The sequence below is a fragment of the Mus musculus genome, chromosome 12 (genome assembly GCF_000001635.26).
Source record: "Mus musculus strain C57BL/6J chromosome 12, GRCm38.p6 C57BL/6J".
Taxonomy (NCBI): domain Eukaryota; kingdom Metazoa; phylum Chordata; class Mammalia; order Rodentia; family Muridae; genus Mus; species Mus musculus.
Window position 1 is genome coordinate 75,136,996 of NC_000078.6, and position 16,616 is coordinate 75,153,611.

Genomic DNA, 16,616 nt, shown 5'->3' on the forward strand with positions numbered 1-16,616 from the left:
TAACAGCAAACTGCAGACACCAGAGTTGCCAAGAGAGCAATTTCCAATATTCTTATCACAAAAAGTAAATATTTGAAATGTTGAGTGTTCCTTGTTTGATTTAAGTATTCACATAGCACTCCTAAGTAATAGGGTCACTTTGTATCCAATAAATATGAAACACTGTAATGTTTAAAATAACAATGTGGGACTGGAGAGATGGCTTAGCAGTTAAGAGCTCCTTTGCCTTTGCAGAAGATCTGAGTTCAGTTACCAACATCCACATGGTGGCTCACAACCATCTGTGATCCAGTCCCAGGAGACCTGATACCGTCTGACCTTGGCAGGCACCAGGCACGCACATGGTACACATGCACACATGCAAGCAAAACATTCATCCATATAATATATTTTTCACTAACTAAAAATTAAAATTAATTTGTGAAAGTAGAATGAAACACACCATGTTTGTTTCCATTCTTCAAGAGGATCTTTTCAAGGGTAAAACCATCATTAATTTTTCAATCTAATTTCACCAGCAACCTCTCCCCCAACACCAAGAGCAGTAATGAAGCATTGTAATCTTCTCTACCTTGTTGCTTAGCTACCACTTCCCAAACTAAAATTTAGAAAGACCTAGGTCATCTTATTGGTAACAAAAATACCTACGGTTTTTTTTGTACAGAAGAACTTCAAAACAGTTTGACTCGTAGTTGTCAAAAGTCTGCCTGACTTTCTCAATGGTCTTCTTGTCGGTCAGTTCTCCATACATAAAACTGGAAGAGAAAAGCCTGTTTCATTTCTGTGTCACAGATCAATCACACCATTGTCTATGATTAAGGATTTCATTTTGCCTTAAACGATGTCCCCACACAATGAACTCAAAATATGCAAGCCATTATTTATGCAAATCTTATTGGGTAGCACTAGAAATTTGTGATCTGTAGTAGGATATGTAAAGACAGTAAAATATTAAGCCATGTTTTAATCACTGCTGCTAAAACTTCCTGCTGATAGTTATCTTTACTTACATAGCAAAGCAGAGAGGCAGAGAGAGAGAGAGTACTTCCTGGTTATAAATGGTTTCCATATGCACTACCATGCACTACCATAGTAATTTCAATTACCATGATTCTTTTCAGTATGTTTCACATCAGTAGAGACTTTAGTTACTGGTCCAGTCACATCCCCTTATCGAATATTGTGCTTTCTCCAGTTTCAAATGGTCAAGCATGATCAAAAACTATAAAATGACAAATTCTAGAATACACAACTCAAACGTTGAAAGTCGTCTATCATTCTAAACGTGAAAGTTCTTGCCACCCTGCTTCATCTACCACAGTGATGTGAACCCCATGCCCTGATCAGGATATTCAAATTCTACACGAGTCTATACACTCTACATGCTACCCAGACAGTCTCACTCTCGGTTAGCAAATCAGCCACTTTAGTTCGGCAGTGTGTATATTCTAGCAACCATTATTTTACTTAATAATGGGCCCCAAATACAATAATAATGACTCTGCAAATTCAGGTTTTTCCAAAGAGAAGTCATAAGATACTTCATTAGTTGAAAAGTAAAGGTACGAAGAAAAAAAGATGTATTTTAGAGTGGTCACATCCCAATCCAATGGATTATTATAATTGTTCTTTGTGATTATTATTATTATTATTGCTAAAATCTTACTATCTCTAGTTTATGAATGAAACATCATGATTTGGATGTATAGGAGAAAACAGGTGTGCAGTATTTGCACTTATCACTATTTCCAGAATGCCCTGGGCCCCAGAACATATCCCCTAAGGACAAAGGGGAATTATCATCAATAATAGCTGCCTATCTAGAGATGCAAACAGTCACATCATGTCCTTCAGAGCCTGTCAGTATCGATAACTGCTGCATTGTATATTTAGTTCATACAAATGGTGTACCACATAACTGTGCTTCCTTTCTTTTCTCTCCTCATGTTACTTCCATGCAACATTTTAAAAATGGACAATAGGAAGTAGAGATTAATCAACAAATACTAAATTCCACCCCCCCCAAAAGAAAGATAATAATTGTGAACAGTTGAAAGTAAGTGAAGTCAGAAGAGACCATAAGAAATTGGTATACCAGTTGAAAGATTTTACACTTTCAGAGAAATTTCAATCAACACAAACAAGAAAAATGGCTCATAAACAAGTGTGACCCCTAGAAGAATTCCTAAGCTGGTGTCTGGGACAGATACATGTTTTAGATATGGCTAGAACATATAAAGTAAACACAGGATCAAGGAGCAAGCCTCTACTTGCCATAAAGGCTTTCCATTGTTAATGGTAGAAGAAAGCCAACAACAAGATGGCTAGCTAGTGGCAACAGAAGTGGCTCTAAAGAAAGGAAGAGCTGAAGGGGCAGGGGAAGAACAGATACTATTCAAACAGCGTATTCACTCACCAGAAAGAGATGGAATGCAGAGCAGATGAAACAGAAGTACTGTGGGGCACGAGGGCAGACATTTGAGTAAAACAGGGTCCAAAGCCTATTATCAACTGCCCCATTTCCCAGGGCAAGACCAGTTTATATTTGGAACGTTCTACCACAATGAAAAGATACACAGGAGACCCCTTAACAGCTAACACTGACACCCTGAATTTTTGCTGCCGAGCAATCTTGAAGTCTCACTGAGTCTTTGGGGAGGGCATCCTATTACACTGCTTTAGATGACTGAGGAGCTGTGGTCATGAAGCACACTCTCTCCAAGGATGGCTCCACCTACATACCATCACTGGAGGCTTAACAGATGCACTCTGTACTACACACGAGCCTTGCTCCCTTTACCATGGGAACCATACCACACATGCCCAGGGACCTTCTAGCCTGGGTTCACTGGAACATGGTCCACAAAAATTGACACAAGGTCCTCACATTTTGTTCCTGTGCTACATTACACAAATGTTGCCTGACTCCACTAGGTAAGCACCTTTCCTCCACTGCTCTGTGTACCATACCCTCCTTGGCTGCTAGAATAGCCCCACCTGGCAGCCCTGCAGAGAACAACAGGCTTCATGCCCTGCTTCCAGTGAATTGTGCTCACAGCCATTTATTGCAATTGAAGAAGTTGTTTGGAGACCATAGCTGTAAGGGTCAACTTGAACCAAAGCCAATATAGTCTAACGGAAAAGGAAAGGAAAGGAAAGGAAAGGAAAGGAAAGGAAAGGAAAGGAAAGGAAAGAAATTCTTCAAATATGAAAATCACTCAGTAGTGGAGGCACATTCCCCATCTCTAGTACGGAGGTTATCTAAGACTGAAAATCACCATATTCCTGAGCTACATCACTCCTACTATGCACCAGAGGACTCTAAATCCACCACTGAGATACTTGCCCATCCATGGACATTGCTGCACCACTTACAATAGAACTGATCCCCTAGAAATGCAAATGTCAGCAGGAGGAAACATGGAGTATGAAACTGCAAGGTAACAGGATAGATCAAAAAGAGTGCAATTGTTCTCCAACAAGACTCCAGGGAAAGGAAAATAGGAAAAATTGCCTGAGCAAGAACTCAAAAGAATGATTCCAAGGACAATCAATGACATACAAGATAATTTAAATAATTCTTTGAAACAGGAAAATCAATTAATGAAATGAGTAAGAATTCATCAAAAGGAACCAATTCTAAACCTCGGACATGAAAAATGAAAAAAGTCAAATAAAAGAGATGAACCAGAGCCTCAAGAACAAGCTAGATCAAGCAGAAAAATGTCTGAACCTAAAGACAGAGCTTTTGGAGTACCACTATTACACCGCAGAAATAAAAGAGAAAGATCATTAGAAAGAACAAAGAAAGTTTCTAAGACTTATGAGACATGTGTAAGTGAATAAATGGCCAAATTATGAAGCTTCCGGGAGGTAAGGAAGGAAAGTAAAGAACAGAAAGCCCATTCCCATAACAAATGAGTCCCAGACCCATCCATTTTCCTGAATATGCCATGATTTCATTTTTCTTTACGGCTGACTAAGATCCCATTGAATATAAGTAACACATTCTTTACCCATTCATCTATCAGTAGACATTGAGAATAGTTTCATTACTCAGCTATGGTGAGTGGTGTATCAACATTCATGGATGGGTGAGTCTCTCAGTGGTGGGTTCAGAGTCCTCTGGGTGCTTATCCAGGAGTGCTGTAGCTCAAGAATATGATGACTTTCAGTCTTAGGTGACTTCCAGTTAGAGATGGGGAATGTGGCTCAGTTAGTAGAATGTGTCCCTAGAATGGATAAAGCCCTGGCTTTGTTCTCCCAGCACTGCGTAAAACAGGACATGGTGGCACATTATCTGGTACTCCAGAAGCAAAGGGCAGAAACGGAAGGATCAGAAGTTTGAGGTCACCCTTGGTTACATAGTGAGTTCAAAGCCATGCTGGGCTACATGAGACCTTATCTTAATAAAGAAAATAGAAAATGAAACTTCCATAGTGACAAAGAAAAAGCTGATAATTTCCTTAATCTTGGAGAGTTACAGACACAGAGGAGACCCAGAAAGCCCAAGAAATAGATTTGACTCAAACACATCCTAGCTGTTGCATTTCACAGCCAAACTTCCAGATTCTAAAAACATAAAAGCATTCACTCACATTTAAGGTCACCACTATTAAATTTATGGGAGATTTCTCAGCAGAAAACTAATAGACTGTAAGGGAATATGACACCATATTAAATGTTAGAAGGGAAAAATTGTTAACTTCGACTATTGCTCTGAGAAATGTTATGGGAGAACAAAGGTGAGCTAAACAATGTACGAGACCAAAGTCCAAAGGAAAAATTAGAGAATCCATCATTGCTAAAGCACCCTTAACGGGATGATGCTCAAGGGAAGCCACACCTGAAAGTGAAAGAGCAAATAATGATGGGTACCACTCTGAGAAGATGCAAAAGACTAAAACTCTCTAGAAGAGCAGTTACATAAAAGTTAGAAAGAATCGAATCTCACTCACACAGAAAACAACAGAGATAAAGCCCAGAGCCAAAGACTACAACATGGCCATTTGAAACCAGAAAACAAAGAAAATGACACAAATAGTTCTATACATAATGCTAATAACCTTGGATGCAAACACATCAGAAGCCCCAAAGGAAAAAAAAATATTGCCTAAGTGAAGTAAAAGGCAGGACCCAACAATGTGCTGCTTACAAGTAGAACTAACTTACTGTTTCACAGTAAGTTACAGACACGGGCTGAGATGGAGCATGTGAGCGAGCAACAATGGCTATACTTAGCAAGCAGACCTTAAATCAAAAATGGTAGAAAGTCACAGAGAGGTGGTATCTATGGGCTAATGAGGGGAATCCACTCAGTGGGGGATGTAACATGTACTTCTAACTAATGCTAGAATATCTCATAAAGGGATTACATAGAGTAACCCTGTCTCAAAAATTAAAATAAAGCTGGGCAGTGGTGGTGGCGGCGGTGGTGCACGCCTTTAATCCCAGCACTTGGGAGGCAGAGGAAGGCAGATTTCTGAGTTCAAGGCCAGCCTGGTCTACAGAGTGAGTCTCAGGACAGCCAGGGCTACACAGAGAAACCCTGTCTCGGAAAAAATAAAATACAATAAAATACTCAATGTGCAAAAAAAAATAAATAAATATTGTTATATCTAAAGAAAGAGGTTATACTATAGCGACTGCTGTGGACATCAACATCTCATTTCCATCAATGGACCGATCATCCAGCGCTCTCATCAACATTCATCAAAGAAGCATCCGAGATAAACAACGAAAGAGAACAAATGAACTCAACATAAAAAGTCCACACACAATGGTCTCAGAGCAAAATCATAGTGAGTTGGGAGGGAAAAATTGAAACTGTTTCCTATAAAATCTGGATAACACATGCAGCTCACGTGATCCACAGAGCACGGCACATTCTTAGTCAGAGCAATTGGATAAAGGAAAGAAATATGATATCCAGACAAAAAGAGAATCAGATTATCCTGTTTAGAAACCATAATTGAAAGACACCATCAGAAGATTATCAGGTCTGATAGCCAAATTTGGTAGTTTCAGGAAATAAACCCAATATAGAAATATGAGTAATTTTATGTGCTATAATGAACTTGCTGAGAAAAGAATCATAAAGCAAGCTCATTTATAATAGCTGTTGAAAATATCAAATACCTGGGAGCAAATTAATCTCAGAGAATAAATGACCTCTACAATGGAAACTGTAAAAGGCAGATGAATAACTGTTGGAAGATATACATGCTCAGATGGAAAGATCTTACATGTGTGTGAATTAAAGCAATTAATCCTGCTATGATGTCCATATGACTCAACAAAATATAGAACTGTCTTGAAGCTTCTATCACAATTCTGCCATTCTAACAGAAACAAAATTTTCCTCTAATTCATAAGAAAGCACACTATACCCCATGATTTAAAAGCATCTTGAGAATTAAAAAAAAATCAAAAGCTGGAGCCAAATACAATGAGAGGTTGTAATATACACTACAGGACAGCAGTAGCCACAACAACATAGGTACTACATAAATTCTGACATGCACACCGGGGGACCAGAGTAGAGACTTCAGAAATAAGTTCATATATCTATAGAAAATGTCTATACCCAAGGGAGCTAAAACACTCACATATACACACACACACACACACTCACACACCCACATACTTACACAATCACATAACTACTCACACAATCACTCACTCACTCACTGAGGCACATGCATACATGCTCACTCATGTACATGTGCACACACACACACACACACACACACACACACCATACTCACTCATGCACATGCACACACACAGACATACACACTTATACACACTTATACAGTCATACAATCACTCACTCACTGAGTTATGTGCACACATGCTCACTCACACACACACACACACACACACACATACACACACACAAATACATTAGAGAGTATACACAATAAACAAACCTGGGTACCTAATTAAAAAAAAAAACCTGGGGAACCTCAATATGCATATGCAGAAGAACCAAACTTCATTTCTTTCTCCCAGCCTATGCCCAAATCAACAGAAAACAGTTTGTAAGCACTAAGCTTGAAGCCTGAGACTGTGAAACAACTGGAAGTCAGAGCAGAGACACTTGAAGACCTTGACACAGGCAATGGCCTGGGTGAGGCTCTGTAAAGCAGAGGCAACAAGAGGAACGGTAGAAATCCCTGCAAGCCAACAGTGATGGGAGCTATAGAACCTGAACTGCTTCCATCTGACAAGAGATTACATTCAGAACACATAAAGAATTTAAAATGCTCAACCAAGAATCGAATCAAATTGGAAATGAACAAATTACCTGAATTTGTTTGTTCAAGCAAAGAAATACATGACTCCACAGCTACGTGAAGAAAAAATAAGAGTTCAATGCCACTGGCTATCAGAAATTCAAAAACATTAAGAGACATCCTTCCACTTTAATCACAATTAATAACTAATATAATAAATAAAAATGTAATAAATTACAATCATACATACATACATACATACATACATACATACATACATACATACATAGCTATTTCTGCTAAAGTTTGCCCAAATCATACTGACAGACAATGCTACATCGCTATGTGGATAGGGCATGATTGTGTGCTTGCTCATTTTGCTTGCAGGTGCTGACCATTTTGTCACAATTTTTCAAGCCCTGACTTAGAATGACAAAATCCAATGCAGTCAGCCAATGGTTAATGGAATTTAAAGGGACTCACACTTTAGAAGTAGCAATTATGCTACATAACTTCTGCTCATACAGAATGTTAAACTGCCCTTTAGGAATTACAACTGACTTCTACTTTATTTCATTGGAAGGAAAATGGAATTGTTCTCACAGCAGTGACCCATCTCTCCTGTGGTACCAAGAGCCGTTATACCAGTGGACACCTGCACTTAGACAGCCACCTGTAAAACTATACTTGCTGAGAGAGTCATCAGACCTCTCCTCTCTGATCAAAATGATAATAGTGCTAATAGTTCAGAGGTAAAGATTAAAAGGATAATACTCATGGAATCATGAATTGTAACAGGTCATGTGATGGCTGGAAAACCCACAGCTCAGCTCTCCTTCTTTGCTTTCCCACATCCAAGGATGCAAATCAGATCATGTTTACTAAAAGATGGAGTCACTACAGCTAACAGGGAGACACACAGTGTTCTGTGACTTCCTCTCATGTAAACCCATGAGGGTGAAGCAAACATCCTAGCCCAGCCTGCTCCTAAATAAGATTTGAACACAGGGATAAGATTTAAACTTTGTATATATTGGATATTAGTCCCCTATCTGATTTAGGATAGGTAAAGATCCTTTCCCAATCTGTTGGTGACCTTTTTGTCTTATTGACAGTGTCTTTTCCTTACAGAAGCTTTGCAATTTTATGAGGTCTCTTTTGTCGATTCTCTATCTTACAGAACAAGCCATTGCTTCAGGAATTTTTCCCCTGTGCCTAAATCTTCGAGGCTTTTCCCCACTTTCTCCTCTATAAATTTCAGTGTCTCTGGTTTTATGTGGAGTTCCTTGATCCACTTAGACTTGACCTTAGTACAAGGTGATAAGAATGGATCAATTTGCATTCTTCTACAGGATGACCTCCATTTGTGCCAGCACCATTTGTTGAATATGCTGTCTTTTTTCCAAAATGGGGTACATTTACACAATGGAGTACTACTCAGCTATTAAAAAGAATGAATTTATGAAATTCCTAGGCAAATGGATGGACCTGGAGGATATCATCCTGTGAGGTAACCCAATCACAAAAGAACTCACATGATATGTACTCACTGGTAAGTGGATATTAACCCAGAAACTTAGAATACCCAAGATACAATTTGCAAAACACATGAAACTCAAGAAGAACGAAGACCAAAGTGTGGATACTTCACCCCTTCTTAGAATTGGGAACAAAACACCCATGGAAGTAATTACAGAGACAAAGTTTGGAGCTGAGACGAAAGGATGGACCATCTAGAGACTGCTGCACCTGGAGATCCATCCCATAATCAGCCTCCAAATATAGACACCATTGCATACACCAGCAAGATTTTGCTGAAAGGACCCTGATATAGCTGTCTCTTGTGAGGCTATGCCAGTGCCTGGCAAACACAGAAGTGTATGCTTACAGTCAGCTATTGGATGGAACACAGGGCCCCCAATGGAGGAGCTAGAGAAAGTACCCTAGGAGCTAAAGGGGTCTGCAACCCTATAGGTGGAACAACAATATGAACTAACCAGTACCCCCAGAGCTTATGTCTCTAACTGCATATGTAGCAAAAGATGACCTAGTCGGCCATCAGTGGAAAGAGAGGCCCCTTGGTCTTACCAACTGTATATGCCCCAGGACAGGGGAACACCAGGGCCAAGAAGTGGGAGTGGGTGGGTAGGAGAGCAGGGAGGGGGCAGGGGGAGGGTATGGAGGACTTTAGGGATAGCATTTGAAATGTAAATAAACAAAATATCTAATAAAAAAATTGGGAAAAATATTTAAGCTTTGACTAGAGGGGGAAAATTCTCTTCAGAACTATTCCAGGCTTGACCAGGTTTGACTCAGCATCTGCTTATCTTCTATCTATATCAGTCTAAGCACATCTTTGAGATATGTGGCTTTAGCTCATAGCAGAAGCTCTTTATTCTTGCATCCTGTCTTCTCTTCTGGAAATCTTGTAAACAGTTCTCATTGTATTTAACAACCAAGATAACTGTAAGATTGATAGACTTCCAACAGAGGACAGAACTTTGTAACTCTAAAAGTAAAGAAATAAATAACCTAATCACGGGCTCCATCAACTGGTCTTGCTTTTCCTTTGGCAGAAATGGCCCTAGACAAATGCATCACAAACATACAGGCACTACTCACAAAGGTCTGTGTGTGCAGACCAATCTACATCCCAACAAACGTCTCACCAAAGAACCAACAGAGTGAGTTATGCTGTGAGTAAGCATTGGGGTTCAGCTTGGAAATGGTTGCAACTGCAGAGTCAGGGTGGAGCATAAACTGAGATATGTAGTCAAAGAAGAAGAAAACAAAAGAGCTCTGAGAGAGAGAGAGAGAGAGAGAGAGAGAGAGAGAGAGAGAGAGAGAGAGAGAGCGCTAAGTGGGGAAGCTAAAAACTCAAACAAAATCAACATCTTTGGCATCTGAAAGAAGTCATTTAAAAAGAATTTGAAGGCTTTTGCTTTATACAGTCTGTCCTAACAAAAAGGTTTCTACAACCCATTTATGTATATTCCCTTCAAAGAATTTAGACAGAGTCCTAAATGTTAGATCCATGGCAGGTAATTAAGGAAAATCAGAATAGTACTAGATACCCCTACAGTTTCCCTTCTACAATTTTCCTCAGTGGCTCAGTGAGAAGCAGGGTCATCCGTCAACAGAATGCACTGACTTCCATCCCTCATGTCCACTGCACTCTTGTGTGCATAAGAGCTGGTGGAATCTCACAGTCTACTTAATATCTCTGCTTTGCTGTCTATGATGTCAAATGATGACTTGGGTTAGGATTAGGAATGGCTTTCCAATGGATGGCAGTAGTTTTGAAAATATCTGCTGCTCCTCAAGCACCCCCCCCCCCACCTAGCCTACACAACTGCTCTTCTGCCCCACTATCCCAGAAACAAAAGCAGAACAGATTTCTCCAAAGTTTCAGGCTAATGAGAAATGGAGGCTGTAGTGGTCCCCACCTAAGCCCTGACAGCAGGTTTTGAATGCCAGAACTTCCTCCCCTAAAACCTATCATCCTTTGAACAACCAATACTTTTTGTATCCACCAATATACAGCAAACAATCTGATGCTTGGAAATTCAATTACTAAATTATAAAACAAAATAAGTTGGAAATTCCTTGGAATCCTGATATGTCATAGAATAATTTTTTGTTTTACTCTGGTGAAAACAAAAGTAAAAGAGTGTTGTGTGTTAGGGAACAACAAGGAGGTAGAAACCAGAAGCCTCAGCTATGACTGAGGACTGTGAAGTTATACGGGCTCTCTAGGCAGCAAATGTGAGGGGTCCCTTACAGAATCTGCATACTATACTGCCTCCTTCCATATGCTTTCTGGCTCAAAGATAAAGTATTTCTCCCACACAAAACTGTGATGTATATAAGGTTGCTCATCTCCAATTAGTTTGAGATGTAAAGTATGGGAAATTGAATGTCATGGATTGAATGGATAACTGAAAGAAAGGCTGTGACAGTCACTCAACTGCAGTCAATCCCAATGAAGTGGAATGTGACATAGAAGCTTAAAGAGGTCTCCAAGTCATAATGGTGGAAGAAGATAGTCAGAATCACCAATAGTGCTTCGTAACCAATAGTGCTTCATAGTGCAAGCCTGAAGCTCTTAGGAACGGACATATCGAAAGCAACTCCAGCTCAAGAATCAAATGAGTAGGGATGCTACTCGCAGGAAAACACCATGAACATCCGAGGCAAAGCTTAGGAAGAAGACAAGCACGAGGGGCGGATGAAAGGAAGCCTTTGAAAAAGGAAAGACACTCAGACAAGCCGAGAACTGTGTTTATTTTGATTCAGTTCAGTGCAGGAGAAGTTGGGCAATAGATGAAAAAAAAAAAAACTTTAGAAGGCAAATGAAACAAATCTGTCTCTTGATATTGGATAAACACCAAAATAATAATAATAATAATTTGACATTCTTAAAAGAGTTTTCCTATAGAGCAATTTACATTTGAGTGTTTTAAAATTATGATAGGCCACTATTTTTCTCATCATCATCCTAATCCTACTGACTTCAATTCAAATAATCAAATAACGCACACCACGCGGTTCCTTTTCTCTGCTACACAGTGTCATAGCTGAGACTCACTGATCTGTGAGTCACTGACTTCTTATTTTCATACATTTGAATAAAAGTAATCAGTAAAATCAGTAAAAAAAAAAAAAAAAACATGTTTAGACCCTACATATTGTACTGTTTTTGCTGATGGCCTCAAGACCCACTCTTCTGATGAATTGCATCATTGGAAAGAAATTTTATGTCATCTTCCTTTCCAGATTTAGTGATACTGTTTTATTATCAATTCTTTTCTTGCGCTGAACAGAGAGGTGATAGAAAGGAGAGTAACAGAATACCTGTGACCTGAAATCAGAGGGAGGACTGTCTGAGGAAAAGGACCAGAGAGGAGGAGCTGGGGAGGTGAGGGAAGACAACGGGAGAGGAAGATAAAGAATAAAGGGAAGGGGAATGGAGCAGGGACTGAGGGAATGGCCAAACAATAATCAGCCCAACTTGAGACCCATCTCATAGGCAAGCACAAAGGAATCTAGCATGGCTGTCCTCCACCCAGCAGCTGACTCAAACCAATGTAGACATCCACAGGGAAACAGTTGACAGAGCTTGGGAACTCTCATGGAAGAACAGGGTGAAGGACTGCAGGCCCCAAAGGGGATAGGAACTCCACAGAAAGACCAACAGAGTAAACTAACCTGGCCTCTTGGGGCTCTCAGAGACTGAACCACCAACCAAAGAGCATACATGGTCTGGACATAGGCCTCACTGCAGTTACATAGTAGATGTGCAGCTTGGTCTTCATGTGGGTTCCAAACAACTAGAGGGGGGGACATACCAAAAGCTGTTGGCTGTTCCTGGGCTGTGTTCTTCTAGCTGGGCTGCCTTGTCTGGCCTCAGTGGGAGGGGATGTGCCTACCCCCCCCCAGAGACTTGATGTGCCAAGGTGGGGAGATATCCAGGAGAGCTCAGCTGCTCTCAGGAGAAGAGGGGTGGGATGGAGGGAAGGATTATAGGAGGAGGTGAATGGGAGGAGGTCAGTGAGCAGAATATAAAGTGAATAAGTAAAAACTAAATGAATGGGTGGGTGGGTGGGCGGATAAATGGATAGATTGATAGATAGATAGATAGATAGATAGATAGATAGATAGATAGATAGATAGATAGATAAATAGATAGACAGATAGACAGAAAGATAACAAAGTACAGTGAAAGTACAGTACCTGTGAAAATGTCATAATGAACCCCTTTCCTTTGTATGCTAACTTTAAAGATTAGTAAAAAGAATTGCACAGATCCAGAAACCAGTAAAATAGTTTGATTTCTTTTCAAAGCCTTGGCTGTGCGAAGTGACTGATCAACACATTTAATTCAATGATTCTGGAATCACTGCCGATAATGTAGTGACCTTTAACACCAACCTTATGTTTCTAAATCTGGGTGTAATTTTCTTCTCCCCTTCCTCTGTCTCCTTGCATCTCATGTCCAAATGATTTTATAAAATTACTCAAGAAATAGGGAGAGAAAACTGCATGTTGTGAAAAATTAGACTCACAGCACAGATCCTGTCTAATACATATATGGGTTGTTTGGTTGTGGTCTTCTTTTTGTCTTGAAATTTGTTATTTGCTTTGTTCACTGTTGTGCTCTCAACATATGTGGTTTAGGAAGTTAGGACTTCGTGATAATAGTTTTAAACAAATTTCCTACAACTCAATATTCTGATTATTTCTTGGTCTTCACTCTTAATGGTGCAGTCCACCCAAAATGGGTAAAGTTTTTCTTTGTTTGTCTGTTATTTAAAATGGAAAGAGAAAATTCAAAATGGAATGGTGTTTACACAATCATACTTCCAATGAAAGCTGTCAGGGCTGAGGTATAGTCTGTTCCTTCATCAGCTACTCTGAACAGGCCTTAAATGGCTGCAGTTTTTAGATAAGCAAAACACACTTCATATTTAGTGTATAAGTGCATAAAGGCTGTTTATTCAAAATGCAGCCATTTCTGAAAGATTGTCTCTCAGAGGTGCAGGAGACCTGAGGGAAGACATGCTCGCAATGGGAAAGTCCAAATCATCCCAAATTTCTTGAAACGCTTTAACACTCGGGGTGACATGCCATAAATAAAAGCATGCTCTGCAGGAACATGGGAGACCTATGCTAGAATTTACTGCAAAGCAAAACAATATAATTTAACAAAGACAGATAATAAACACTCTTGTATTGTGTACATAGTGCATTCAAAAGTGAGTGTGAGCTGGTGAGACAACTCAGTGAGAAAGGTCACATGCTAAGCCTGGCTGCATAAGTTCAATTCCCGGAGCTTACATGGTGGAAGTAGGGAGCCAACTTTCACATGTTGTACCTTGACCTCCATAATCATGCCATGACACATAACACATACACACAAAATAATTAGATAAGCAGATAGATAGATAGATAGATAGATAGATAGATAGATAGATAGACAGACAGACAGACAGACAGAGATAGGCACATAGGCCGGCAGACCGAACGATGGATGGAAGAATAAATAAATGATATAAAACAAATTAAATTTTTTTAAGTAAGTATGATGGAATCCCTAATTTTCAAGGGACTTCTCCTGACACTGGCAACATGAAGGAGAAAGTAACTATTTTAGAACAATAAAAGATGTATAAATATGATGCACAAGCATTTTTAATCCTTTGCCTGTAGGAAAAAAACACTACATTTACCAAATAAAACATTATGGGATATGACAAGCATATGGGACACAAGAAGGAAAGCAAAATTTAAGAGATATCCAGATAGCACTAGACATGGTGGTGCACACCTTTAATTTCAGCACTGGAGAGGCAGAAGCAGGTAAATCCCTGAGTCTGAGGACATCCTGATCTACAGAGTGAGTTCCGGTGCAGCCAGGGCTACATAGTGAATCTCTCTCTCTGTCTCTCTCTGTCTCTCTCTGTCTCCCTCTCTGTCTCCCTCTCTCTCTCTCTCTCTCAAAACTGCAGAGGTGGGAGAGAGCCCACGGGAAGGAGAGCGATTCAGAAGGCAATAGCCAGTCTTCTAAAAAAAACAATTAAAGCAATCAGAATACGCCCCCCCCCCATAAGAGTTGTTGAGATGATTTAGTGAGTAAGATCACAAAGGACCTCATTTCAAATCCCCAACTCCCGTGTAAGTGCTAGGTATAGGTGCCCACATCTGTAACCCCATTGTTAAAGGACAGAGACAAGCAGAGCCCAGGAGCTTATTGGTCAGGTACCCTAACTGAAATAGTAAGCTTCTAGTTCAGTGAAAGACCTTGTCACAAGAAACAAAGAAAGAAAGAAAGGAAGGAAGGAAGGAAGGAAGGAAGGAAGGAAGGAAGGAAGGAAGGAAGGAAGGAAGGAAGGAAGAAAGAATATTAATGGGTGAGTTAATTTACATGTAAGCATGTAATTAGGGAGGGAGGGAGGGAGGGAGGGAGGGAGGGAGGGAGGGAGGGAGGGAGGGAGGGAGGGAGGGAGGGGAGGGAGGGGTGAACAGCAATAGAGGAAGACACAGGATGCTCTCCCCTGGCCTCCACATGTACAAGCACAGCCACTTATGTCTACATATACTAATACATATCACACACATGCAGGCACTGGCACACACACAAACCTACACACACATTTTACACACACATACATATACATACATAACACATGCACACACAAATATGGCAAGTTCATTTAAAACAACTTGAAGTTGCAAATAAAGATGCACACATGAACTATCTGGAATCCGATAAAGGACAAACATACCTTACTTGAGGAATTATAGATCTTCTTGGGTGAAAAAAAAGCATCTGGCACAAACAAATGAGCTACTGACCATTCAAGAAGAAGAGATGGGGAAGCGTCTGTGCTCTGTTGGGCTCATTATAGTGCTGTCCCACATGATAAGGCTGACCAGAAAGCTTTCCCTTTTCCTAACCTAAACTTTCCTGAAAACACATGGAAACAATGTCGCACAAAACCAATCTTCCACATCTCAGAGCACTGAACACACCCTTAGTGGTCTATGGTGGGGGAATGGTGTTTTTTATTTATTTTTTTTTAAGCACAAAGTTCAAATGTCTACCCTTGCTGAAAAGATATCAGTGCTACACTACCAAAAGTGTGGTCCATCCCAGGCCACAGTTTCAATATCTTCATTCATTCTTCTACTTCATTCTTTGGAGTGTAGACAAAATGTAGGGACAACCTCAATAGTGAAAAAATGAGTGTGTCTGGTAGAGGACGGGGAGAGGAAGTGTGAACAGATTGTTTCTCAAGCCTTGACAAACATTGAAATCATCTAAGTTTCTGGCTTAACTTTCCAACTGCTGGCCCTACATTCCCATTTCTGCTAACTACGGTTATATCTGTTTAAGAGCGTTAGAATCTGTTTTGCAAAGGCTTTTCTGTGTGTAGTGTCAGATATAGACTTCATGAAGATGAAGATCATTCATACACACACACACACACACACACACACACACACCCTCCATCTTAGTATAAGTGGGTAGAGAACAGAAACTTCTCTGGGCAAGTCCCTTAACACAGTACCTCCTATGTTTTCTTAGAACTTGAACCAGAAAGAACAGACCAGATTCTTTTCAGTTCCAAAATAATTTGACTCCAACACTTAGTTAAGTGAGAAATTGAAAGAAAAACTGAAGTGGTAGCAGGAAATGGGGGTAGGGTCCCAGCTGTCCTTACTGAAATATGATAGAAAAGTTTTAGATTTTGAATAAGTTCCTTATACATAGGCTTCTTTGTTTTTGATTGTTTTCTGATCCCCCTTTATCATAATTCTCCATAAACTTGTAGATATGGCCTATTTTTAAAGTTGTCATAACTAATACAATATCAA

General features: G+C 39.9%; 1 protein-coding gene across 1 annotated transcript in view; it reads right to left on the reverse strand.

Annotated features, from left to right (window-relative positions):
• Kcnh5 (potassium voltage-gated channel, subfamily H (eag-related), member 5) overlaps positions 1-16,616 on the reverse strand; it is a 280,116-nt gene that overhangs the window by 239,779 nt on the left and 23,721 nt on the right. The window contains exon 3 of the mRNA NM_172805.3: positions 649-755. Within this exon, the coding sequence (NP_766393.2) occupies positions 649-755 (107 nt within the window). The remainder of the gene's footprint in view (positions 1-648; positions 756-16,616) is intronic.